The 26358-nt window shown below is 48.8% G+C and overlaps 1 protein-coding gene across 2 annotated transcripts; it reads right to left on the reverse strand.

Annotated features, from left to right (window-relative positions):
- On the reverse strand, window positions 1–26358 carry LOC311086558 (tripartite motif-containing protein 16-like). Of its 2 annotated transcripts, XM_084119498.1 has the most exons (6): window positions 25725–26358; window positions 18959–19054; window positions 18630–18863; window positions 11415–11571; window positions 6389–6436; window positions 1–739 (listed from the first exon to the last, which is right to left on the reverse strand). In XM_084119498.1, exons 1-6 carry the CDS (start codon window positions 26301–26303, stop codon window positions 219–221), a joined length of 1635 nt encoding a protein of 544 aa, XP_083975624.1. In that variant the 5' UTR covers window positions 26304–26358; the 3' UTR covers window positions 1–218. The 2 variants fall into 2 exon arrangements, 1 of the variants encoding a protein (XP_083975624.1); XR_014607089.1 differs by lacking the exons at window positions 1–739; window positions 6389–6436; window positions 11415–11571; window positions 18959–19054; window positions 25725–26358 and adding an exon at window positions 17961–18145 and having other exon boundaries at window positions 18630–18659.

Genomic DNA, 26358 nt, shown 5'->3' on the forward strand with positions numbered 1-26358 from the left:
CAAACATTGTAAAGTCATTTATTTCTTCTAAAGAGTTCATGATTTCCATCCCTTGTGACCCAATATCTGAAATCTCAGAACACACATTTATTCTGTTTTATTTCATCAGTATTAACGTAATAAAAAAGGAAATAAGAGTCTCTGTATCTCACTGTTATGATTTATCGTGCAGCTCAAAGTATTATGGGTAAAATCTCTCTACAATCTGTTCTGAAACATCAACACAGTTTCACCGATGATCCATAATTAACCCTAAACCCAGGATAGAGCGGCTGAGTGAATGTGGTCTGAACTGTGTGGATGAGGCTCATTGTGTCAGAGACGCTGTAGAAGGACAGAGTTCCTGCACTGTGATCCACATACACTCCTATTCTTCTGCTGATGGACTCTACTGGGAGAGAAGTGTGTATGTTATTGTGTATGAATATGTAACTGGAGGAAGAGCAGTCCAAACTCCAGGACTGATCATTATATCCAAACAAACACTCATAACCCCATCCCTTCCTGCTGATGCTCTTATATGACACTGATATACACACACAAATCCCACTCCACTCAATCTCCCAGTAACAGCGTCCACACACACTCTCTCTACACAACACTTGATGCCAATAATCAAATCTGTCTGGATGATCAGGATACGGCTGCTCTGTGTCAGTGCCAGTAATCACTCTGTTCCTCTCAGACAGACTGAGGAGTTTATGCACTGTGTTCAGATCCAGAGTGAGCTGATGGGAATCTGATGGAGAGAAAACACATCAGAAACAGGAATTATGAATCTGTCTGATCTTTTAATGTATCTTAACGCTTCATGAATCAATGTTCAGTGTATCATCAGTGTCTCAGTACAGCTGACCAAATATCCTGTGCAAATCATCATTTACATGATCAATTATAAAACTCTTCTATCATGATTTATTTCTCCTTCTACAGGAAGAACATGAACACATTCAGTGAGTTCTCTTACGAGAGGTCTCTCGTACTGCGTTGAAAACGCTACGGGGAAAACTCTTTTTCACGAAATACTGAAGCAAAAAATTATCCTTTAATTTTTTAATTAATGTAAAGCGTGTTGCAGCAGCACACCGCCATGGGCGAGACGGCTCGCTCGCCCATTGGCTGCTCTGCGGCAACTTCGCGCCCTCCTTGCCACTTCCCGCCAAAACGGGCGTGGCTAAGCCCTATAAAGGTAGCTCAAGAAGGCTGATTCACTGATTTTTCATCTCTTCAGCGAAGCTCACGCATCGTTGGATCACGAGAGAATCAACGCGTCGTCTGAGAAGCACCGCAGCAGGACGAGCCACTCCAGAAGCTGCTGGCCAACGCCGCCTTCACCGCCGTACCTGCTGCGCTATCCGGCGCCTATATCCTTTCTCTATATACTGTGTTTTTATGTGTGTTACACTAAAAGAGCAGGGCGTCTTTTTCAAGACGCCCCCCTTTCCTAGAGGATCTCGCAGCTCTCGCGCTCGCTGACGGCGACCGCCCTCACTCCGAGCCAATTGCCTATGGTGACTCTGAGGACTCACCTGGCGTCCTTCTCCGAGGTTGCTCCTCCTGGAAGCGGACGGTCGGGGTTAGTTTTTCTTTACGTTACAAGAAAAACTACCCTGCCTCTGCGCGCGTCATTCACCGGCGAAAGGAGAAAAGAGTGTTCATAGTCCCGCCGTGGCCGTGCTGGCCTCTTTTCTCTTACATTTCTCAGTTCCCTGTTCGGCGACTGGAAATATCATTTGCAGCAAGCGAGTCTGTTATAAACACGCACGCTTGCCAGGAACGCCGATGAATACATCTTGGCGCTCAACGCATCCAAAAGCCTTTATCCCCCTGTGGCTCAGTGGTGGAATTACAGGTTTTTCGCAAGGGAGACCGGGGTTCGATTCCCGGTCTAGCCGCATATATTTATGCCGCCAATGCTTCGCTCTGTCAGTCCCCTGAGGGCGACTGCAGGGGTGCATTTTGCAGCCAGCAAGCGCGTAGTACCCGCTTGCCTGCAACCGAACACCGTTTCTACGGTTCCCATGCGTCACTGGCAAAGGAGAATGGAGTGTTTTTAGCCCCGCTGAAAACCGGGCGATATCCACTCTTCTCACATTCTGGCATTTTCAGGCGTCTGAAAATGTCAGTATTGCATGTTGTGCTACCCGCATTCCTGCAAACAAAGTCAGTGTGGATAATACTCGCACTAACTGAATGGCTATGTGTCTTCACTGTGGCCCAGTGGTAGATTACTAGGCTTTCGCGCGGGAGACCCGAGTTTTAAAACTTGGTTTTAAAAACTTTTTTTATTTATAAAAAAAAATAATTATGTCGTCAAATACAAATCGCTCTGTCAGTGCCCTGAGAGGTGACTGCATATGTGTATTTTGCAGCCGACGAGCACGTGGTACAACCCGTGCCTGCTTGCCTGCACACAAAAGCCGTTTTACGGCTACCCAGAAAAATCCCATAGGGATGTATTTTCTGGTGTCCCGGACACGGCCGATGGTGCTATAAATGTAGTGCTGATGCCCAGTGCCCATCCCTACACACAAGCACAGCCCTTCACACTGGGCTCGCGCCCATAAAATCGACTCAGGTCGATCGCGCACCCAACATAGTAAATGTGCCCACTTCTCAGTGCCCACAAACACTATGTCACACATGTCATTCTATAAAAATGAAACCTGTGCGCGCTCGCTCTGCTCAGGCAGACAGCGCGTCCAAAGCAGTAAATGTGCCCGCTCCCCCGCGCCCACACTTACTCACAGACACCATGAGTCCTACGAGACTCGCTCAGCCCTCCCTCACTCGGTTAAGCACTGTAGTTGGGTCGAGGACGAGCGCTCTGCCCGCTGTGACGCTTATGTTACAGCACACCGAAGCGCTTCTGTCGCCCAGCGAACAGGGCGCGCTTCGCATCCAACCCTTAGCCGTCCATGCAGCCGCATGGGCAGCGCTTCCAGGGGTTTCGGAGTGGGTGCTAGATATTATAAAGAGAGGCTACTCGCTACAGTTTTGTCGACGCCCTCGCCGCTTCTCAGACCCATACTGGATCTAAGACAGCTGAACAAAGCATTAATGAAACGCAGTTTCAAAATGCTCACGACCAGAAAAATCCTTGCGCATATTCGCAGAGGAGGCTGGTTCATGTCGATAGATCTGAAGGACACGTATTTTCAAATACAGATAGCGTCACATCACAGGCGATACTTGAGATTCGCCTTCGAGGGCCAGACATACCAGTATACAGTCCTGCCGTTCGGCTTATCCCTGGCACCTCGTACATTTATAAGGTGCATGGACGCAGCGCTCGCACCTCTCAGACTCAGAGGCATGCGAGTGCTGAACTATTTGGACGACTGGCTGATTCTAGCTCAATCACGATCAGAGCTCGTGGAGCACAGGGCCATTTTACTCGATCACCTCGAGAATCTTGGTCTCAGAGTCAATTGGACGAAGAGTTCGCTGAACCCCAGTCAATCGATTTCGTTTCTGGGCACAGTTCTGGACCCACAGTCTATGAAAGCACGGCTGTCACCACAGCGCGTGCTAGACATTCAGCGCACAGCGAGCCTTTTCCGCTGTGGCGCGACCGTCACGCTCAGGATATTTCAGAAGATGCTAGGTCTTATGGCCTCAGCATCGTCAGTTCTCCAGCTGGGCTTGCTCCGCATGTGCCCTCTGCAGTTCTGGTTGAAAGCGCGAGTACCGCGCAGAGCGTGGACATCCAGTCAGCTGCGTCTCAAGGTCAATCAGAGCTGTGTGGAAGCTCTAAAACCTTGGATGACGAGCGACTGGTACCAATCAGGTGTAAACCTGGGGACTTCCTCGAGAGTGAAAGTGGTGTCAACAGACGCCTCCACATCGGGATGGGGAGCGCTGCTCGAGGGCAGGTCGTTCTTCGGCCTGTGGTCAGAACGGGAAAAGCTCCAACATATCAACTGCCTGGAAATGTTGACAGTGGACAACGTGCTGACGCGTTTTCATCCCCGAATCAAGGACCAACACGTCTTAGTCCGTTCGGACATGTCTGTGGTGTCCTATATAAATCGCCAGGGTGGTCTCACATCCCTAAACCTGTACAGGCTGGCAGAACGCCTTCTGTTATGGGCTCAGCGCAACTTGCGTTCGCTGAGAGCAGTGCATGTGCCAGGAATCCAGAATCTGGGTCCAGACAGACTGTCCAGGAACAACGTTCCTATGAGCGAATGGTCTCTACACCCCCAAACAGTCCAGCTGTTGTGGGAGAGATTCGGCAGAGCGGAGGTGGACCTGTTCGCGTCTCACGAAAACGCTCACTGCCCCGCGTTCTTTTCCAAGAGCGAGAGCGCGCTGTCCCAAACGTGGCCGCGCTGTCCGCTCTACGCCTTTCCCCCCGTCTCCCTCCTGCCTCAGGTGTTAGAACGGATCAGGGAAACGAAATGCTCAGTGCTGCTTGTAGCGCCGCTCTGGATGAACCAGCCATGGTTCCCAGTTCTGATGCAGTTAGCAGACACTGCCCCGTGGCCAGTGCCATTGAGGAAGGACCTCCTCTCGCAGGCCAGGGGTTCGATTTGGCATCCTCACCCGGAATTGTGGTCCCTCCACATGTGGACGCTCAACTGGTACCCGCTGATCTCCCAGCGGGAGTGCTAAATACTATCACTCAGGCCAGAGCTCCGTCAACTAGACGGCTTTACGCCTCGAAGTGGTCAGTATTCTCTAGCTGGTGCAAAGCTCGGGGTCGTTCACCCCTCGATTGTGAGGTGACGGAGGTTCTCTCCTTCCTGCAGGAGCTATTGGATAAGGGCAGAGCCCCTTCCACGCTCAAAGTCTATGTGGCAGCTATCGCAGCGTTCTCTGAAACAACGCTCGGTCAGTCATTAGGAAGGAATAATTTAGTCATCAGCTTCCTCAGGGGAGCTAGGAGGCTGAATCCTCCCAGACCTCCCTCAGTCCCTACGTGGGACCTCTCTACGGTTTTGGAGGCCATGAAAGGTCCCCCTTTCGAGCCCATCCAAACGATTAGCCTCAAACATCTGTCATTCAAAACAGTGTTTTTGTTGGCTCTCGCTTCAGTGAAGAGCATAGGTGACCTGCACGTGCTCTCGGTGAGCGCAGCGTGCTTAGAGTTTGGGCCAGGTGACTCAAGAGTCATACTCAAACCTAGGCATGGTTACGTGCCAAAATCCCTCAACACACCGTTTCGGGCTCAGGTTATCTCCCTGTCCGCCCTGCCGGTGTCAGGAGAGGAAGGGGACTCAAGTTTTCTCTGCCCTGTTAGGGCTCTGAGAGCTTATGTGTCTCGCTCTTCTGTTTTTAGACAGACTGAGCAGCTATTTGTCTCGTTCAGTGGACGTTCCAAGGGAATGGCTGTTTCGAAACAAAGCCTATCCAGATGGATAGTAGATGCTATAGCACTAGCATACACTACCAGGGGTCTTCAGTGACCGTTGGGTGTCAGAGCGCATTCCACGAGAGGCGTTGCCTCGTCGTGGGCTTGGTCTAGTGGGATTTCCTTACAGGACATATGTATGGCGGCAGGCTGGGCCTCGCCGTCTACATTTATTAGGTTTTATAACCTAGAGGTTCCCGCCCTACAGGCTAAGTTATTGTTGGTATAGCCGAATCAGTGGTCTGATTAGGACTCTGATATCGCGAGCGCAGTGCGCTGCCGACTGTCATATGGGCAGTATTGCGTAAGACCCACATTTTCCCACATTAGTTCAGGCTCTCCGCCTTGTCTATGTGATGTCATGTTATTGCGTCTGTGGACGTCACCATAGGGGCAGAAGGGTTCCCTTCCTGTTCCAGGACTCTCTGTGAGTCCCTCTAGTGATTATGCATGATAAACCCTGGGTTTCCAGGTTTATGGTGTTTGATTACAGCACGCACGGCGTTTTGCAATGGGTCCCCATAGCGTTTTCAACGCAGTACGAGAGACCTCTCGTAAGAGAACGTACTCGGTTACTAACGTAACCTTGGTTCTCTCTAGAAGAGGGAACGAGTACTGCGTTTCTTGCCGTGCGCGCGGTTCACTCTGGTTCGCTTCGGCGATGAATAAATCAGTGAATCAGCCTTCTCGAGCTACCTTTATAGGGCTAAGCCACGCCCGTTTCGGCGGGAAGTGGCAAGGAGGGCGCAAAGCGCCCTCATTGGCCTGACGTCACCGCAGGCCTCGCTCGATTGGCTTATGCAGTTGCCGCAGAGCAGCCAATGGGCGAGCGAGACGTCTCGCCCATGGCTGTGTGCTGCAAAGCGCTTTACATTAATTCAAAAATTAAAGGATAATTTTTTGCTTCAGTATTTTGTGAAAAAGAGTTTTCCCCGTAGCGTTTTCAACGCAGTACTCGCTCCCTCTTCTAGGGAGAACCGAGGTTACGTTAGTAACCGAGTACGTTTTTCTGCTTGTTTTCTAGTGACTCACATTGTAGGAAGTCGTTCCTGGTCTTGCGACTCATGTTGGTGAAAGTGACTGTGGAAATAAACAGACATGAACAGTGTGAAGAGAAATGACAAGATAAAATACATTCATTTCTGAGACATGGATTTCATCCTCTGTCATGTGTATATAAACGCTTGTCCACAATGATGAGTCCGTATTTCTGAATCATCAAGGGATATTTGTGGCCGTTCTGTAGGAGTATTTGATGGACTTGAATTTAATAATTTAAAATACATAAAGTTTATTTAAAAATGACCTGTTATTTATAAACTGAGATGCATTTAATTACATTTTTGTGAAAAAATTTAACAATCGAAGGAACATTTCGGAAACGGTTGTAAGTTCAGATTTCGGATCTTTCTACACACGTCCGTATAAACGATGTTATGTTTTTCACTGACATAACATATAAAACACTTGGGGTTAAATCACATTCAATATAACAGCCAACACTCAGGGATACTTTACTTCTTCTGAATTTATTTTTAAGGAACACAACTAATAATTACAAGTGGCAGTGCCACCTGCAGACACAATGGGGGATAGCAGTATTACATACATAACATTTCCTCCCCTCTTAATCAAGAAACAAAGAAAACACTGCATTCTCAGCTACACAAAAATGATGCCTCTTGCCTCGAGCCAGTTCGGGGATTATTCTGCCCCATGTCAGAACAGGCTCACTAACATAACTAATTACATTTCAGTCCAGCAGAGGTTTCTCATGGCTCTATAATGTCAGACGGTTGGGCGGTTTAATCACTCTGGCTGGATAATGTTTGACCTGCACTGATGGAATGTTGAGTTTGCCATGGTTTATCTGAGACTCTGCTGATGTGTCACTGTTAACATCTTGTTCCTTTGTTGGTGGTGCCGAAGAAGTGTCATTTACGTCTGAACAGGAAAAGACACATCACTGATGTCAGGTGGTTGTGTCACCTGAGTTTCAGCTGTTTGATTCGGAATGGACAAGAGTTGATCAGCATGGCGTCGCCATTCCGCAGAAGCTCCTACATCCACAGTATACAATACTGGACCACTTTGAGCCGTCACCACACCTGATGTCCATCTTTCTCTCCCTCTGTAATCACGAGCCAGAACAGCATCACCAACTTCAAACTGTCTTGGCTTCGAACGACCAGCTCGGCGGAGGACCTGGGAGGTCTGTGAGAGTCGCACGGCAGCTGTCACACTGGGTTTCAAGGCATCCAGACGTGTGCGCAGTTGTCGTCCCAAAAACAACAAGGACAGGGACTCTCTTGTCGTCGAATGTGGTGTGTTACGGTACGTCAGCAAGAATGTTTCCAGCCGTCTCTGAAGAGTAGACGTCTTCAGTGCTTGTTTTAGAGACTGAACAAACCTTTCAGCCTGCCCATTGGTTGCTGGATGATATGGGGCGGAACGGATATGTTTCATATGGTTGGTCTTTAGGAAAGTTACAAACTCCTGAGAGACAAATTGTGGTCCATTATCACTCACTGGGACTTCAGGCAGTTCATAATGGCTGAAGAGATTCCGCAAAACTTCAATTGTTCTTCCTGCTGTTGTTGATGTCATCAACTGCACTTCAGGCCACTTCAAATGTGCGTCAACCACGACTAGGTACATGTGACCCTCACATGGCCCAGCAAAATCTACATATATGCGCTCCCATGGTTTGCTTGGCCACTCCCATGGTTGGAGGGGTGCTTGGTATGGCATTTTCTGTATTTGTTGACATGACTGACACATTTTCACACACAGTTCAATGTCAGTATCAATACCAGGCCACCACACATAACTCCGAGCAATGGCTTTCATTCGGACAATTCCTGGATGGCCAGTGTGCAGTTCCTCCAGTACTCTTTTCCGCAGCTTGTGGGGAACAACGACTCTCATGCCCCACATTAAGCAGCCATGTTGGACGGACAGCTCATTGTGTCTGGAGATGAAAGGTAAGAGTTCATTATTATTAGTCAGGTTGACAGCTTGAGTCACTTTTATGACCGTTTCGATGACTGTAGACAAGGTTGGGTCACTCATAGTCTCACGTCGGATATCAGTGGCACTGACAGGGAGTTTCTCCATCTGTCCGAGGTAAAACAGCTCTACAGCATCCTTTTTCTCACTGTGCTCTACTTGTAACGGCAGACGGGAAAGACCATCGGCATTTGCATGATGCTCAGCTCTTTTGTACTCTATTGTATTGTTGTGCGCAGACAAAAGTAATGCCCACCTTTGCATCCGCGCAGCCGCCATAGATGGAATTCCTTTTTGCGGCCCAAAGATTGTACTTAAAGGGCGGTGATCTGTGAAAAGCGTGAATTTCTGTCCGTAGAGATACTGGTGGAATTTTCTGACGCCAAAAACTATGGCCAGAGCCTCGCGCTCAATCTGTGCATAATTCTGTTCTGCCTTGCTAAGTGTGCACGATGCGAAGGCTATTGGCTTTTCTTCACCGCTGGGTAGCATGTGGGAAATGACAGCACCAATGCCATAAGGTGATGCGTCGCATGCAAGCCGAATGGCGTTCTGAGGGTCATAGTGTGTCAAGACATTTTGTGACACCAGTTGTTCTTTAGCCTTTTTGAATGCAGCATCGCACTCTGCAGACCACTGCCAGCGTTTCCCTTTACACAGCAGGGCGTTCAAAGGATTTGCTATGTTTGCCAGATCGGGTATGAATCTCCCGTAATAGTTTAACAGGCCGAGAAATGATCTCAGCTGTGTGAAGTTTGATGGAATCGGCGCATTGACAATTGCACTTACTTTTTTAGGTGACTTGTGCAAATCTTCTGCATCAATTATGTGACCCAAGTATTCCAGTGAGTCCTTGAAGAAGTCACATTTCCCTTTTTCAGCATGCAAGCCAAACTGCTCCAGTCGTCCAAGGACTACATCCAGGTTTTCCAAGTGTTCCGCTTCAGTCCGCCCGGTAACCAGAATGTCATCCAGGTAACAATGGACATTAGGCAGACCTTGTAATATTTAGTCCATAGCTCTCTGGAATATGGCTCGCGACGAAGCGATCCCGAATGGAAGGCGGTTGTACTGGAATAGCCCTTTCTGTGTGGAAATTGTGAGAAACTTCCTGGATTCCTCCTCGACACTCATTTGAAGGTAAGCATGTGACAAGTCCAATTTGCTGAAACATTGTCCTCCCGCTAATGAAGCGAACAAGTCCTCAATGCGCGGTAATGTATAGTGTTCAATGTGTAAGACAGGGTTTACCGTCACCTTAAAGTCACCACAGATGCGCACATCTCCTTTTTTCTTTACAACAGGGACTATTGGAGTAGCCCATTCACTGTACTCTACCGGTGACAATACTCCAATTTCAGTGAGATGGTTCAGCTCCGCTTCGACTTTTGGACGAAGAGCATACGGAACGACTCTGGGCTGGCAAAACTTGGGTTTATGTTCAGGTTTCAATGTTATTTTAGCTTTGATGTTCTTCATTTCTCCCAACTGTTTAGAGAAAATAGTAGCATGTTTCTGCAGCACAGCTTCTAGCGTCTTCAATTTGACTGTTTTTATTTCTTTCCAGTTCAGTTTGATTTGACGCAACCACTCTCTGCCATAGAGTGGTGTCCCCCTGCAGGACATACAATGGAAGAACAGCTGCTTGCCCATTTTCACATGCACATCAATTACACCTTCAGGACGCAATGCTTGCCCAGTGTATGTTCGAAGAACAATGTCCGTTGAGCATAGGGGCAGGTGTTTCAATATTCGATCATAAGTCTCTGTTGAAATCAATGACACTGCTGCGCCCGTGTCCAGTTCCATTTCCAGTGGCATACCTTCAATTTCTGGTTTTACGGTGATACTGGACTTTTCTCCTGGCTGTGACAGTTTATACAGAGCTAAATCAGAGTCTGTGTCATCATCATTGGACACTGCATCAGCATCAAGGCGCTGTACATTTCCTTTTTTTATATAGCCTTTCTGCTTAAATGCTTTCATTGGCTGTGCAGCTTTTACTGTGTTTCCACTCTGTTTTTCTGTCATCATTAAAGTTACTTTTCCTGCAAATGCGACTGATATGGCCCTTTTTTCCACAAGCATTACAATTTTTGTCTTTAAACCAACAGTCATCGTCACTATGTCTCGTATGTTCTCGTACACATCGTTTGCATTTGTTTGCAGTCCTCTTTGGTAAAGACTGCACAAATTTACCGTCAGTGATCCGCTGAGTTGGTGTGCTTCACGTGACGCTGTTTCCGTGGAGACCGCCAACTCTACCACTCTCTGAAGCGTCAGTGTAGACTCGGTCAACAAGCGCTTTTGAGTAGCCTCACTCTTCAAGCCACACACAAATCTATCGCGAAGTGCATCATCCAAATGTCCCCCAAATTCACAGTGTTCTGACAATCCTCTAAGCACTGCAACATATTGTGTCACCGACTCACTCTCCTCCTGATTCCGCTGATGGAAACGAAAACGTTCCGCGATGACCAGGGGCTTTGGAGAGAAGTGCAGCTGTAGTGTGTCTGTGATGTCTCTCGGTTTGTCCGACGAGATAAGACTTCGGAGTAGTCCATATGTTTTTCCTCCGATCACACTGAGCAGCACAGGCACTTTCTTGTCGGCCTCAATACTGTTAGCTTCAACGAAGTGTTCAAATCTTTCAATATATGTGGTCCACGGTTCTATGCTTTCATCAAAGCCTTCCATGTGGCCAATGGTTGCACCCATCATCCTAGCTAACCTATATCACTTTAGCTATGTGGAGAAAATAAAATAAAAGTTGTAGTAATGTTACACCTAACTACTCACGATTCACTGTAGTAGCTTTGTGGTAATTTAATCCACCTGGTCGCCAATTATGTTATGGTTTCACTGACATAACATAAAACACTTGGGGTTAAACCACATTCAATATAACAGTCAACACTCAGGGATACTTTACTTCTTCTGAATTTATTTTTAAGGAACACAACTAATAATTACAAGTGGCAGTGCCACCTGCAGACACAATGGAGGATAGCAGTATTACATACATAACAAACGAGGCGCAGGACTATACCTCCATTTGAGATCTTCTTGATCTCCTCTTTGCAGAAATCCTCCAGTTTGTCTCTCAGCTGATGGACAGATTCTTTCACGCCATCAAAAGAGAGAGAATCGAAGGAAACGTCGGGTTCGTCTGTAGATTCAGGAGGTGCTGAGAGAGACTGGAAACTCTACAGAAAACAGAAATCAAAACTCATCATCTCCACACTTCAGCCAATAACCTGCACTATATCAGATCTGAGCGGCTCTTGTTGACTTGACTTCTCTTCAGTGATTTGCTTCAATCCAGCACTTTCACACAAACAGCACATTCTTCTCATATTCATAATTTCATGCTACAAACTCTAGTATTTGCCACTTAATAATATTATCATTTAAATATATATAATTCAGAGCAGATTGAATGTAATGCTTTTAGACAATAAATATTATTTTAATTAAATTAATGTCTTATAGTCTAAATTTATATTAAATGCAATTAGCTAATATTTAGAGAGCTTTTTGACCAACTTAAGTAGGATTTAAGTATATATGTAATTTACATGGACTCATATTATGGTCTCATTACATGGACTCAATGCTAACTAAAATTTCATACAAAAAACTATCTACGTTTCCCAACGGTTCACTGCCTGTGCATCTCCACCATCTGCTGTATGCACCATCTGTCGCTCTTCCAGCACCTGAACCCATGCAAATAGACGCTTACCACCTGACCCATGCGGAGCGTCAATGCCGGATTCAACATCGTCTGTGCTTATACTCTGGGGGAGAGAACCATGCTATCAACAATTGTCCCGTACGACCCCAACACCCGGCGGTGAGTACTATCCAGTTAACTCCTAAAACTGAAACACTGTCTCGCACTACTGTACATTTCTTAACTTCTGATATATGTGTCTCATTGCAAGCCCTCATCGACTCCGGCTCAGTGAGGAATTTCATCTCAACCCATCTCCTTCAGAAATTGAATGAACCCAAGAAGCGACCTTCACAGGATCTACGTATACACACCATTCAAGGAAAACCGCTGGGCAAAGGTATTGTATTCGTCACTTCACCCCCACTTTGATGCTCCACATTGGATGTCTACACTCCGAAGACATCACTTTCATGGTGCTGGAAGAGTCCATTGCTGATCTCATCCTGGGACGCCCGTGGATGATCCAACAACAACCACTCATCAACTGGGACTCTGGTGAGATACTTCAATGGAGCAAAAGCTGTTTCCAATCCTGTCTCTCCACTGTTCAGAAGATATCCAATAACTCATCTTCCTCTTCATCAACTCTGGATAGTCAAAATCTCACCATTAATTCCACTTCTGTCGAGAGTCCTGAAGTCACCCATAAAGTGGAGATTCCTGACGAATACCGGGTGTTCCAGGACGTCTTCAGTAAGCAGCTGGCTACCAAATTACCACCTCATCGGCCATGGGACTGTGCTATCGACCTGCTACCTGAAGCCACATTACCTAAAGGTAGAGTATACCCATTGTCCATCCCGGAGCAGAATGCCATGGAGGAGTATATTGAGGAAGCCCTGCAACAACAGTTCATCTGTCCATCTACTTCCCCTGCCGCTTCAAGCTTCTTCTTTGTTGCCAAGAAGGACGGAGGCTTGAGGCCGTACATCTACCACCGTCATCTCAATTCACAGACAGTTAAGTTCAGTTATCCCCTTCCTCTGATCCTGGCTGCTCTAGAATAACTCAGAGGAGCTCATATCTTCTCCAAGTTGGACTTGCGTAGTGCCTACTGCCTACAATCTGATCCGCATCCGTCGAGGTGATGAATGGAAGACGGCCTTTATTACACCCTCTGGGCACTACGAATACCAGGTTATGCCCTTTGGCCTGTCCAACGCTCCAGCGGTATTCCAGGGCAACATGAATGAGGTATTTCGGGAATTCCTCAATCGATTTGTGGTGGTATACATTGATGACATCCTCATTTATTCACGAAACCTCTCTGAACATCGACACCACATCACGCAGGTCCTTGAGATACTTCGAGCTCACCAACTTTATCTCAAACTGGAGAAGTGTGAGTTCCACACCACCTCTGTTCAGTTCCTGGGATATGCCATCGACCAACACGGTATCCAGATGGACCCGAGGAAGGACACCATCCAGAACTGGCCTCAACCCACTTCACTTAAAGAACTTCAACATTTCCTAGGATTCGCCAACTTCTACAGAAGATTCATCAATAATTACAGCCTCATCAGCTCACCTCTGACCTCCACCCTCAAAAGCCGGCCCAAGTCTCTGTCCTTCATCCCAGAAGCCTCCAAATCCTTTCAGCAGCTCAAAGAAGCTTTTCAGACCGCTCCGATCCTGGCTCATCCGAATCCAGATCTCCCCTACATCGTCGAGGTAGATGCCTCCTCTACTGGGGTCGGAGCGGTCCTATCCCAGCGGCAGAGTGATCCTCCTAAACTCCATCCATGCGCCTTCTATTCTAAGCAGAGATGGCAAAAGTACTCACTTCCCGTACTCAAGTAGAAGTACAGATACTTGTGTTAAAAATACTCTGGTAAAAGTAGAAGTACTGATTTAACTTCTTTACTCAAGTAAAAGTAACAAAGTACAGGCTTGGAAATTTACTTAAAGTATAAAAGAAAAAGTAGCCTTGCGAATGATAACCATTTTTTTTAATGCAAATACCAGGACCACACAAATGTTACTGGAGTGCAAGCTGAGAAACCTAAGTGGATATGGAAAAAAGGTTATTTATCTGCCATTGCCTACATTTTAAATGGATCATCACATTGCCTATATGATTATTGTGACAGTGACTGGGACTCACGGGACACACCATGTACTCACGCAGTGAAGAATACATCGTGGAGCAGAGAGGATACTGACGAGGCGCTGACAGACAGGACAGACCAGGTTACTTTTTTATATGAAACAAATTCTCACCTTTCAAATTTGGTCATTTTTTTAAAGAAATTTAAACAATAAATATCGTTTTGTGGCTCTTTAATGTGTCGTGACAGATCGCTGTAGAGCCTCAGTTAAAGCTGTTCATGAAGTTCTTCCTTCTAGCTAATTTATAGCATCAAATAAACATGAATGAACATAGGAAGGAATATTGTTTTTACGCGAAAAGACGTCAGTACACTTTTCAAGTTTAAATCCTCCAATGTTAATCTACTAACTCTCCTGACTGCTTTGTCGGACAAAATGGCGGATTATGATTGGTCAGATCGCCTGTCAATCAAACTCCCTGCGAAGGGTTGATGACGTGAAAAATAACTCGGTAACTCCACTGAAATTATTTTAAACTAAAGTAACGAGCCAATTTTGTAAAATGTAAGGAGTAGAAAGTACCGATATTCGTGTTAAAGGTCCCGTATTATGCCCCTTTTCACAAGATGTAAAATAAGTCTCTGATGTCCCCAGAGTGTGTATGTCAAGTTTCAGCTCAAAATACCCAACAGATCATTTTTTACAGCATGTTTAAATTGTCATTTTTTGGGGCTCAGAAAAACGAGCTGTTTTAGTGTGTGCCCTTTAAATGCAAATAAGCTGCTGCTGGACGACCCAGGGGGCGGAGCTTCATGAGCTCGCGCTCAGTCTCTCAGGACAATTTCATCTCACGGAATGATGATAATATCAGAAACTCTCAGTAACAGTGTTCATTTCGAGTCGGACAATAATGCCTACAGAGTCAGAGTGCTGTATAGAGATGAAACAGGTATAGTTTAGTAGTTTAATTACGGTTATTATAACGTATTTGTCATCTGCTTGTATGTATCCATTATTTTTAATAGCCTAAGTCTGCTGTCTGAATGATGATCAAACATATACTGATGAGTTTAATAAAGTTTATTGTACATCACACAAAAGATGAAGCGTCAGTTTTACTTCAGAAAATCACCGTAAGAGCTGAGTAAACACAGTAAGTTATAAGAAGTGCACAAGTACATAAACGAATTTCGGTAGAGTTGAGGGAGCATTCCTGTGGGCGGAGGTTAGTCAAAAAACGGTTCTAATGACGTCATTAAAGAAGGAAGTAGAGGGATGTAGTCCAAACGAGCCGTTCACTGTAGTCAACTTCTGTTAAATAAAATATCTCGCTTGGCATTGAACTTTGAGCTTTATAATTTTACAGATATTATTTATGCTCTAACAGCAACATTACACACTAACTAAAGTTTGAAACATGGGATCACGAAGAACGGGACCTTTAAAATGTAAGGAGTAAAAGTAAAAAGTCGGCACAAAAATAAATAGTAAAGTAAAAATATCTGAAAAATCAGTAACAAAGTATTTCTACTTTGTTACTTCCCATCTCTGATTCTAATAAGCTATCCCCGGCGGAGCAGAACTATGACATTGGTAATAAAGACCTGCTCACCATTAAGCTCGCCTTAGAAGAATGGAGACATTGGCTGGAGGGAGCAAACCATCAGTTTGAAGTAATCACCGACCACCGCAACTTAGAATATCTCACAGAGGCTAAAATCCACGCCAGGCTCGTTGGGCGTTGTTCTTCACTCGCTTCAATTTCACCGTCACATATCGCCCTGGCATCAAGTACTGTAAAGCTGATGCACTCTCTTGTCTTCATCATCCTTCTCCTGTAGAAACCCATCCGGAAACCATTCTCCCTCCAGCCATGATAGTCAGTCCCATTACTTGGAAAACCGACAAGCAAATCTCCCAAGAAAATCTTACCAACCCTGCTCCGCCGGGAGGTCCAGAAGGGCTGGACTCTGCTCACACCTCTCCAGGCTCTGGACACCCAGGTAGCAGGCGTACCCTCTCGCTCCTACATCAATGATACTGATGGCCCTCCATGCCTCAGGATATCTCCCGGTATGTTAAGGGTTTCTCAGTCTGCGCTGTTTCTAATACCCGAGGAAGCTCCCAGAAGGCAAACTAGTTCCACTCCCTATTCCACATTGACCATGGTCACACATTGGCATTGACTTCATGACGACCTTCCCAAGTCAAGAAATCACACCTGTATCTTCGTCGTCGTTGACCGTTTCTCAAAAGCCTGCAAGTTGATTCCACTACCCGGACTGCCCACTCTATTCCAGAATGTGTTCCGAAACTTTGGTATTCCTGAAGACATTTTCAGACTCCTGGGAGTCACCGTAAGCCTCTCCTCAGGTTACCACCCAAAAACTAATGGTCAGCGCAAGATCCAGGAGATCGGGAGATACCTGATATCATGTTGCCACCAGAACCAAGACAGCTGGAGCCAATTCCTCCCCTGGGCTGAATACGCACAGAATTCACTACGTCAGTCCACCACAGGGCTCACCCCCTTCCAGTGCATCTTGGGATATCAACCACCGCTGTTTCCCTGGTTGGGTGAACCCTCTGAGGTTCCAGCTGTCAACCACTGGTTCGAGCAGAGCGAGAGGGTATGGGACTCGGCTCACGTGCACCTCCAGCAGGCAGCGCGGATGCACAAGATTCAAGCTGATCGTCGCCGTACTTCAACCCCGCAGTACCAACCTGGACAGAAGGTTTGGCTCTCAACCTGGGACATCCGCCTCCGCTTGCCTTGCCGTAAGCTGAGTCCTCGATATATTGGTCCTTTCACCGTGCAGAGGCAGCTCAACGAGGTCACCTACAGACTCAATTTACCACCTCATTACAGAATTTCACCTTCCTTCCATGTGTCACTCTTAAAACCTCATTTTGATCCTGTCACCTCTCCTCCCACAGATCCTGGTGTTGCCGACGTACCTCCTCCCAACCTAGTCGAAGAAGAGTCCATCTACCGAGTTCGCACCATCCTGGACTCACGGCGACAAGGTCCCCGGATTGAATACCTCATCGACTGGGAGGACTATGGTCCTGAGGAACGGTCATGGGTTCCATGTGATGACATCTTAGATCCAGGACTCCTCACCCAGTTTCACACCGAACATCCAGATCGACCAGCTCCCAGAGGTCACGGTAGACCTCGTCGTCATCGTCTCTCCACCCAGTCGTCAGGAGCCGCCCATGGAAGGGGGGGTACTGTCAGGGTTTCGCCAGTTCCTCACACTCCGCCCACTCGTTCACTCTCCCCTGATTACTGATTCACCTCACCTGCACATCATCATCATCAGCTCCCTATATAACACCACTTCACCATCAGTTCACTGTCTAGTCTCGTCTTTACCAAGACACGCAAGACTCACTCCCAAGACTTACCTGATCTACTTACCTGCAATACTCATCTTCAGTCTGTGTTCCTGTTTAACATCTGCCATCACCGCTGATCTCCTTCATCTTCCGTTCTCCAGCCTGGTCTACCTCCATCTGCAAAAGACATTCAGTTATTTCTCCAGCTAAGTTCTACAGTATATTCATTTCCACATTGCCAACTACTGTTTATTCTACTCACTTGTCTGATTCATCTCTAAACCTGACAGGTGCCAATTACTGAAATTATTTTAGTAGAAATAAAAGATTTCATTAAAAAGAGGATGAAAAATCTAGTTGGCTGTTGATACCATCAAGTTCACTGATTTCATCAAGACAGAAACCAGAAGGAAAAATGAGTTAATGGCAAATTTCCCATGACTTTGTAAGTGTGTGTCTTTAAACAGAAGATGATCAGATGAGAGTCTGACTGATGATTATATGATAACACAACACTTGACTGAATCTGACTGAATTCCTGACAACATCTCAGTCAACGGCTCATTCTGCTCTCATGAAATGTTTCTCTGTCATAGCAGGATCTTGCTCAAGTCCACTATGATCCTGTTCTTCTAGATCTCTGTTACCTGCTAGCCTGGGTTTCCCCATGCTGCCTTGCACGCAGCGCGATTTTATTCACGCTGCTAGGCAGCCTGGATACCATGGACCAGATTTTCCCCTCAAAAAGGGAACCAATCACAGAACGGGGAGAGAGCAGCAAGACGATGACGACGTCAATGCGACACACCAAAGCAGTTTGTTTATATCTATTGATCCAACATGGCATCAGACGTGAAGTTACCTTTCGATGCAGCCTTAGATAGTGTTCTAAGTAGTTTAGAACACAAGTTTATTTCGTCTTCTTCCTCGTCGAATTTCTGTCGCTCTACATACGTCATCTGGTATAATTGAAACGATTGGCTATGAGCTACGTACAGGCGCATTTGATAGACATTCGTAGCGCCCAATAAACGGCTCTGGGTATTCGTAAACCACGCCTCAAATACGAGAAAATGAACATATGGTTCCCAGACCACGTCTCAATGAGAAAGAGGTCTGATGGCTAGTTACCTGCAGGAACTGGATGTGATCTTGTGTGTGTAAACGCTGCTCCAGCTCAGCGTCTCTCCTCCTCAGATCATTGATCTCCTGCTCCAGTCGCTCCAGTCGTCCTTCAGCTCGACTCACTGCAGCCTTTTCCTGATCTCTGATCCGCTGTGTGACCTCAGAACGGCTTCTCTCAATGGAGCGGATGATCTCAGTGAAGATCCTCTCACTGTCCTCCACTGCTGTCTGTGCAGAGCGCTGTTACACACACATCACAATCACACAGTGGCTTCAGCACGACTAACAGAGTCCAAACTGAGACGTCTCAAACTTCTCTTCTTCTCCAGACTCACCTTATGAGACTTCACAGCCTCTCTCAGATGCTGAAGATCTTTCTGTCTCTGCTGGATTCTCTGACGGATCTTCATCTGCGTCTCCTTCAGCTGTTTCTGGAGGACAAACCAATGGCAGGGAATGACACATAAAACTACTGTCATACAAACATTAAAGTTACATGAATCCAGAGTTGGTGAAGTGGTTAAAGATCTTGCATGGTAAGTTTTTACTGTCTGGTTCAAACCACAGATTCATGGTTTCCTGAAATGAATGTCAGCAGTATTTCATCAGTGCCTAGTTCTCTTACGAGAGGTTCTCTCGTATTGCGTAGTTGCTACGCTACGGGAAAGCCTTTCTTTCTCGAGATACTGAAGCCAAAAAATTATCCTTAATTTTTATAATCTTGTCAACGCAGTGCGGCAGCCTGCAGACCTAGGGCAAGCTTACTAGCGTGCCCATTGGCTGCCCTGCGGCAACTGCAGCAGCCTACCGCTGAGCCCTTGGCGTGACGTCACGACCAATGAGCGCGCTTGGCGTGCTTAATGCGTCACAGCCCGCGAAAAGGGGTGTGGCTTAGCGTATATAAACAGGGCTCGGAGGCTGCTTCTCTGATTTCTGTCTTTTCAGCGAAGCTCTACGCATCGCTGCTCTCTGAGGAAGCCGCCGTCGAAACAAGCGACCAGCACGCCGGGGATCTCAGCCTGAGGACGCCGGCCGCCTTCGCCGCCTTCAGCCTTCCCTGCCTGCTTCGCTATCCGGCGAATATATCCTTATCCGCTCTGTGTTGTATGTGTTTGTGTGTTCGCCCCGCGACACACTCTGCATCTAAAAGAGCGCGAGGCGTTGTTTCAAATGCCTCGCTCATCCTGTGGCTCGTGCAGAGCCGCGCTCAGTGACGGAGACCGCCACGTGATCTGCGCTCTCTGCCTGGGCTTCGACCACGCAGCCCGCGCCCTCTCCTCGGGCGGCTGCGAACAGTGTGAGGACTTGCCGATGTCGACCCTGCGGGCTCGACTCGCCATGTTTGATGATCCTCCACCTTCCCCGGCTGCCTCTTCAGGGCTGCGAAAGAAGAAACGCAGCTCTCAAAGGCTTCCCGAGCCGGTGGTTATAGCTGAGCGCTCGCCGGAGCCCCTCCCGCGAGCCTCGCTCTCTCCTTCTCCCCCGCCCTTCACCGACGCGCAGCGGCCGGCCACTGCCCGCACTGCCGTCGCCTCAGGGGATGAAGCAGATGACGCTGCTGACAGCTGCTCTCTGCTTGCTTCGGACAGCGAGGAGTGGTCGGGCTCTCACCGCTCCGCCTCCTCGACTCCAGAGTCTGGCAGGTCCCGCTCCAGTGTCGACGCGGAGCTTATCCGCCTCCTCACCAAAGCGGTCGACCGACTGGGATTAGACTGGTCCCCACCTAAGGAGCCCGCGCCGAACCGACTCGACGGGTGTTTTCTGCCTAGCCGCCAAGCGCCAGCCTCTAGGTCAGCACCCTTCCTGCCTGAGCTCCACGCGGAGCTATCGAAGTCGTGGAACGCGCCCTTCTCCGCTAGACTCCGCTCGTCTGTCTCCTCGGCTCTCTCCCAGGTGGACGGGGCCGCCGAGAAAGGCTATACCGGCATCCCTTCTGTTGAGGAAGCGGTGGCAACGCACCTTTGCCCGCCGTCTGCTAGATGGCGCTCAAAGTCTGCCCTGCCGTCCAAAGCCTGCAGGACCACATCAGCTCTCGCCGGCCACGCATTCGCCGCCTCCGGCCAAGCTGCTTCCGCCTTGCACTCGATGGCTGTTCTCCAGATCCTGCAAGCCGACCTCCTCCGCGAATTGGACGAGAAGGGCTCGGATCACACAGCCTTAACAGATCTGCGCAGCGCGACGGACCTCTCGCTCCGCGCTACCAAGACCGCTGCACAAGCCATCGGCAGATCTATGGCCGCGCTCACCGTCATCGACAGACACTTATGGTTGACGCTGGCAGATATGAGTGAGTCAGAACGCGCTGTTTTCCTCAACGCCCCGCTCTCGCCCACTGGCCTCTTCGGCCCTGTGGTCAGTGGGATTGTGGACCGCTTCTCTGAAGTACAGAAGGCGTCGCAGGCTATGAATCTCTTCCTGCCCCGCCGCTCGAGCCCAGCCGCAGGCCGCTCTCAAGCTCAGCCTCCTGCGCGCAGCTCCACACAGCGCTCGTCTCGGCCACCAACTGCTTCGCAGCGACGCCAGGGCGGCCGCCCTAGGTCGCGCTCGACCAGCCGTCACAGACCGCCGCCCCCCCGGGGTCCGCGTCCCAAGATAACGCTGAAGTCTGAGCCCGCGAAGTCCTCCTAGCACCCGCAGGGAGGAAAAGATGGCTGAGTCCCGCTGCGGCCGGACCGCCATCAAAACGCCCAGCTCTGTCAGTCCCCTCAGTACAGGCTACTGCAGCAGCTTACACCGCAGCCAACGAGCCAGTAACACCACTCGCTCGCCTGCACACAAACGCCGTTTTTACGGCGGCCCAAATAAATCTCAGAAAGAGTGTAAATTAGGGTTTTCCGGCTCCGGCCGAAGGTGTTGTAAGTGTAGAAAATGTGCCCACTCCCACATGCTCACTGCTTCACACAAACATGGTCCCCATGGTAACGCGTTCAGAGCGCTCTCTCATAAAGCGGTCACACGCCGCTCAAGTACTAAGTGTAGTAAATGTACCCACAACTCTGTGCTCACATCTACCCGTAACTCGCTCTGCCACTCGGTTACCCCGGGCAACAACGGCTCAGGCCGAGAGTGTTATAAGTGTAGAAAATGTGCCCACTCCCATGTGCTCACTGCTTCACACAAACAGGGTCCCCATGGTAACGCGCACAGAGCGCTCTCTCATGAAGCGGACGCAAGCCGCTCGAGTATTAAGTGTAGAAAATGTGCCCACAACTTTGTGCTCACACCTACCCGCTGCTCGCTCTGCCAGTCAGTTACCTCGGGTCGCAGATCCTCTAAAGCTCCCAAACACTGGCCGTGTCATAAGTGTAAACTCTGCGCCCGCTCACTATTATAATCCCCACGCCACTCTCGCGCCTGGGATGTTTGACAGCAAATCACGCTCCATCCGATGGGACCGAGCTACTGAACGCTGTACAGTCGGCCAATACTGTTTACCAGCCCCCGTGTTCGAGCACCAGCGGCGCGCACGCCGCTCCATCCTCTCTGATACAGGTTCCCCATCCCGTGCAGCGCGGCGATCTGAACCCAGAGACCATTCGACCCCTAGCTATGCATGCGGAAGCATGGGAAGCGATTCAGGGCGCGTCAGAATGGGTGCTGAATACTATAAAACACGGCTATTCGCTTCAATTCGCTCGTCGCCCTCCGCGCTTTACAGCACAGACGGAGACGAGAGTGAGTTCAGAAGCTGCGCACCTGCTTCAAGCAGAAATAGTGAAGCTGCTGCGCAAATGGGGCTATAGAACAGGTTCATCCTTCTCTGAGCGAGTCGGGCTTTTACAGCCGCTACTTCCTCGTACCCAAGAAGGACGGAGCGTTAAGACCTATTTTAGATCTGAGACATCTGAACAAAGCCCTCATGAGACGGCCGTTCAAAATGATCACAACCAGAAAAATCCTCGCGCAGATTCGCCCAGGAGACTGGTTTATCTCTCTCGATCTAAAAGACGCATACTTTCAGATCCAGATAACTCCCCGTCACAGGCCATTCTTGAGATTCGCCTTCAACGGTCGAGTATATCAGTACACAGTCCTGCCCTTCGGCCTGTCTTTGGCACCCCGTACATTTACGAAATGCATGGACACGGCCCTCGCTCCCCTGAGAAAACAGGGAATGCGAATACTGAATTATCTGGACGATTGGCTTATTCTAGCGCAGTCAGAGACGGAACTTGTGTCTCACAGAACAGCGCTTCTCAGCCATCTGGAGGAGCTGGGTCTCTCGGTCAACTGGACCAAGAGCTCGCTATCGCCCCGTCAGTCAATTTCCTTTCTTGGAATAGAACTGGACTCGGTGGCTATGATGGCCAGACTGTCGGAGCAGCGCGCGCGCCGCATCCGCCTCCTCACCGCATCCCTCCAAATAGGCAGCCGGGTTCCGCTGAAGACATTCCAGCGTATCTTGGGGCATATGGCCTCAGCTGCAGCAGCGCTCCAGCTGGGCTTACTGCGCATGCGCCCGCTTCAACGCTGGCTGAAAGCGCGCGTGCCCCACCGAGCCTGGGCGGCCGGCGGCTTGCGAGTCAGAGTGAATCAGGGCTGCATTTCAGCCCTGCAGCCCTGGCTGGCAGCCGAAAGGTATCTCACAGGAGTGACTATGGGAGTGATTTCTCACCGGAAAGTTGTCTCGACAGACGCTTCCAACCTAGGTTGGGGAGCGCTCTTCGAAGGCAGACCGGTCTATGGCCGCTGGTCAGACCAGGAGAATCTCCTACACATAAACTGTCTAGAGATGCTCGCGGTCGAGAAAGCGCTCAAACACTTCCTCCCATTCCTCCACGGTCACCATGTTCTAGTCCGCACGGACAATACATCGGTAGTGGCCTATGTGAATCGCCAGGGCGGTGTCAGATCAAAGACGCTCTGCACCCTGGCGGAACGCCTCCTCGTGTGGGCTCAGCACTCTCTGCGCTCGCTGAGAGCCGCGCATGTGCCTGGCCACCTGAACGAGGGCCCCGACAGACTGTCCAGGGACAACGTTCCCCCTGGGGAGTGGTCTCTACACCCCCAAACAGTCCAGTCACTGTGGCGCCGTTTCGGCAAAGCGAAAGTTGACCTTTTTGCGTCAAAAGACAACGCTCATTGCCCAGAGTTCTTCTCGAAGAACGAGGACGCGCTGGCTCAGACCTGGCCCAGCGGCCCGCTGTACGCTTTTACCCCGGTCTCTCTGCTGCCTCAGGTCATCGAGAGAATCAGGGAAGCGCGCCACTCAGTGCTCCTCATAGCCCCATGCTGGGAGAACCAAGCTTGGTTCCCGGATCTAATACAGCTGGCAGACTCAGCCCCCTGGCCGATACCGGTGAAGAGAGACCTTCTCTCTCAAGCCCGCGGCTCGATATGGCATCCCCATCCAGAGCGCTGGTCTCTGCATGCGTGGAGCCTCAACGATTACACGCTGATCTGCCAGACGGGGTCATGAACACGATCATACAATCTAGACCCTCTACGAGGCGGCTCTACATGTCGAAATGGTCAGTGTTTAACAGATGGTGCACTGCTAAGGGGCTCGATCCACAGACATGTGGGGTATCACGAATACTGTGTTTCCTTCAAGAGCTACTGGACGCGGGCAGGTCCCCCTCCACGCTCAAAGTCTATGTTGCGGCCATTTCAGCGCTCTCTGTTTCAGAGCGGGGCCGCGCATTAGGAAGGAACGAGTTCGTCATCCGCTTCCTTAGGGGAGCCAGGAGGATGAACCCCCCGCGACCCCCCTCGGTTCCTATGTGGGATCTTTCTCTGGTCTTGGAGGCCCTGAGAGCGCATCCCTTCGAACCCTTGGAGACTGTGGATATGAAATACCTCACGCTCAAAACCGTTTTTCTGATAGCACTGTCTTCAGTCAAACGAGTGGGAGACCTTCACGCGTTATCTATTAACGCCGCGTGCCTCAAGTTCGGACCTAATGACTCCAAAGTCATTCTCAGACCGAGGCATGGGTACGTTCCCAAAATTTTGGGCACTCCCTTCAGAGCACAGGTCATTTCCCTCTCAGCCCTGCCAACGCACGGCAGCGAGGCCGATAGTAATCTCCTCTGCCCGGTCAGGGCGTTGAGAAACTACATTTCACGGTCCGCCGCTTTCAGGCGCTCGGAACAGCTCTTTCGAGGCGGTCTCGCCGCCTCGAAACACAGCCTGTCCAGATGGATAGTGGACGCTATTGCTGCTGCTTATGCGTCTAAAGACCTGCAGTGCCCATTGGGCATTCAAGCTCACTCCACCAGAGGCATGGCCTCGTCGTGGGCGTGGTCCAGCGGGATTCCCATTCATGACATTTGTGCAGCGGCAGGCTGGGCCTCCCCCTCCACATTTGTTAGGTTTTACAACCTGGATGTTCCCGCCTTGCAGGCGAAAGTGTTATCAGTCTAAGTCTCGCGTATGCCAGCCCACTATCTGTGCGCGGGCTACGTTGTGTGATTTAGCTCTACTGGTTGAGCTGCACTATGCAGGGAATTGTCAGTTCGGACCGGCCGTGCCGCTCCTAACCCCCTAGTGTGTGCTTATGTATGGCGCTGGCCCTTGGGCCGCCCGGCTCTCTGCTATCACGTTCCCCGGGCTCTCCCTGGGACTCATTCAGTGGATGCTGGGCGCGCACGGCGTTGACAAGGGCGTTCCCGTAGCGTAGCAACTACGCAATATGAGAGAACCTCTCGTAAGAGAACGTTTCGGTTACTAACGTAACCTCTGTTCTCTCTAGAAGAGGGAACGAGTATTGCGTAGCCCGCCGTGCTTGCGCGTTAGTACGTTAGTAACCGAAACGTTTTATATCCAGTGTATATAGTTCTAGTATCTATTTTTTTACACCAGTGAAGTTTGATGTTTTTGATGTCATAGTATGTGATTTGGGCTCCACATACATGAGTTTATCAATGATTTGATTTGATTTGTGAATAAAAATTTGGCTATTTTAAAAGTAGCATATTTTAAAGAGTGAATTTATGTTGGAAATGATATACTTTAAAAGAATATATAATTGAATATAAATATCATCTTTTATATTACACAGAAGAAACTCAGTCAAACCGGTTTGGAACAACATGAATTAATGAGTGAGTAAATGAAGACACTTTCATTTCTGTGTAATCAATCCCTCTCAGTTCATACCTGTTTCTCTGTCCTCTGTGCTGCAGCTGGTACAGTGTTGTGGTTTTTATGTTCACTCTCCTTACACCACTCACAGATGCATTGTTGATCAGTGACACAGAACATTTCTAGCTCTTTATCATGTTTACGGCAGATCATGTCCTGCAGTTGTCCAGTGGCGTCAATCACTTTGTGTGGCTTACGAGAGTGAAATTCCTCATGACGGTCAAGATGAGTTTGACAGTAAGATTCCTGACACACCAGACAGGACTTGACGGCTTTGTATTTTCTTCCAGTACAGACGTCACACTGCACGTCTCCAGCTCCAGCGTAACAGTCAGCAGGAAGTTTAGTCTTCTTCAGTTTCTCCACCAGTTCAGCCAGAATGGTGTTTTTAGCTAAAGCAGGTCTTGGACTGAAGGTCTGTCTGCACTGAGGGCAGCTGTAGACTCTCTTCTCATCCTCCTGATCCCAGCAGTCTGTAATACAGATCTTACAGTAACTGTGTCCACAGTGGATAGTCACTGGATCCTTCAGGAGATCCAGACACACTGGACACCTGAACTCATTCTGATCCACTGAAATTCTGGCTTCTGCCATTTTACTGCATGAATACAGAGAGACACAAACACACAACAGCTCAACAATACTTCAG

The sequence above is a fragment of the Abramis brama genome (genome assembly GCF_963993115.1).
Source record: "Abramis brama genome assembly, chromosome: 1".
Lineage (NCBI taxonomy): Eukaryota > Metazoa > Chordata > Actinopteri > Cypriniformes > Leuciscidae > Abramis > Abramis brama.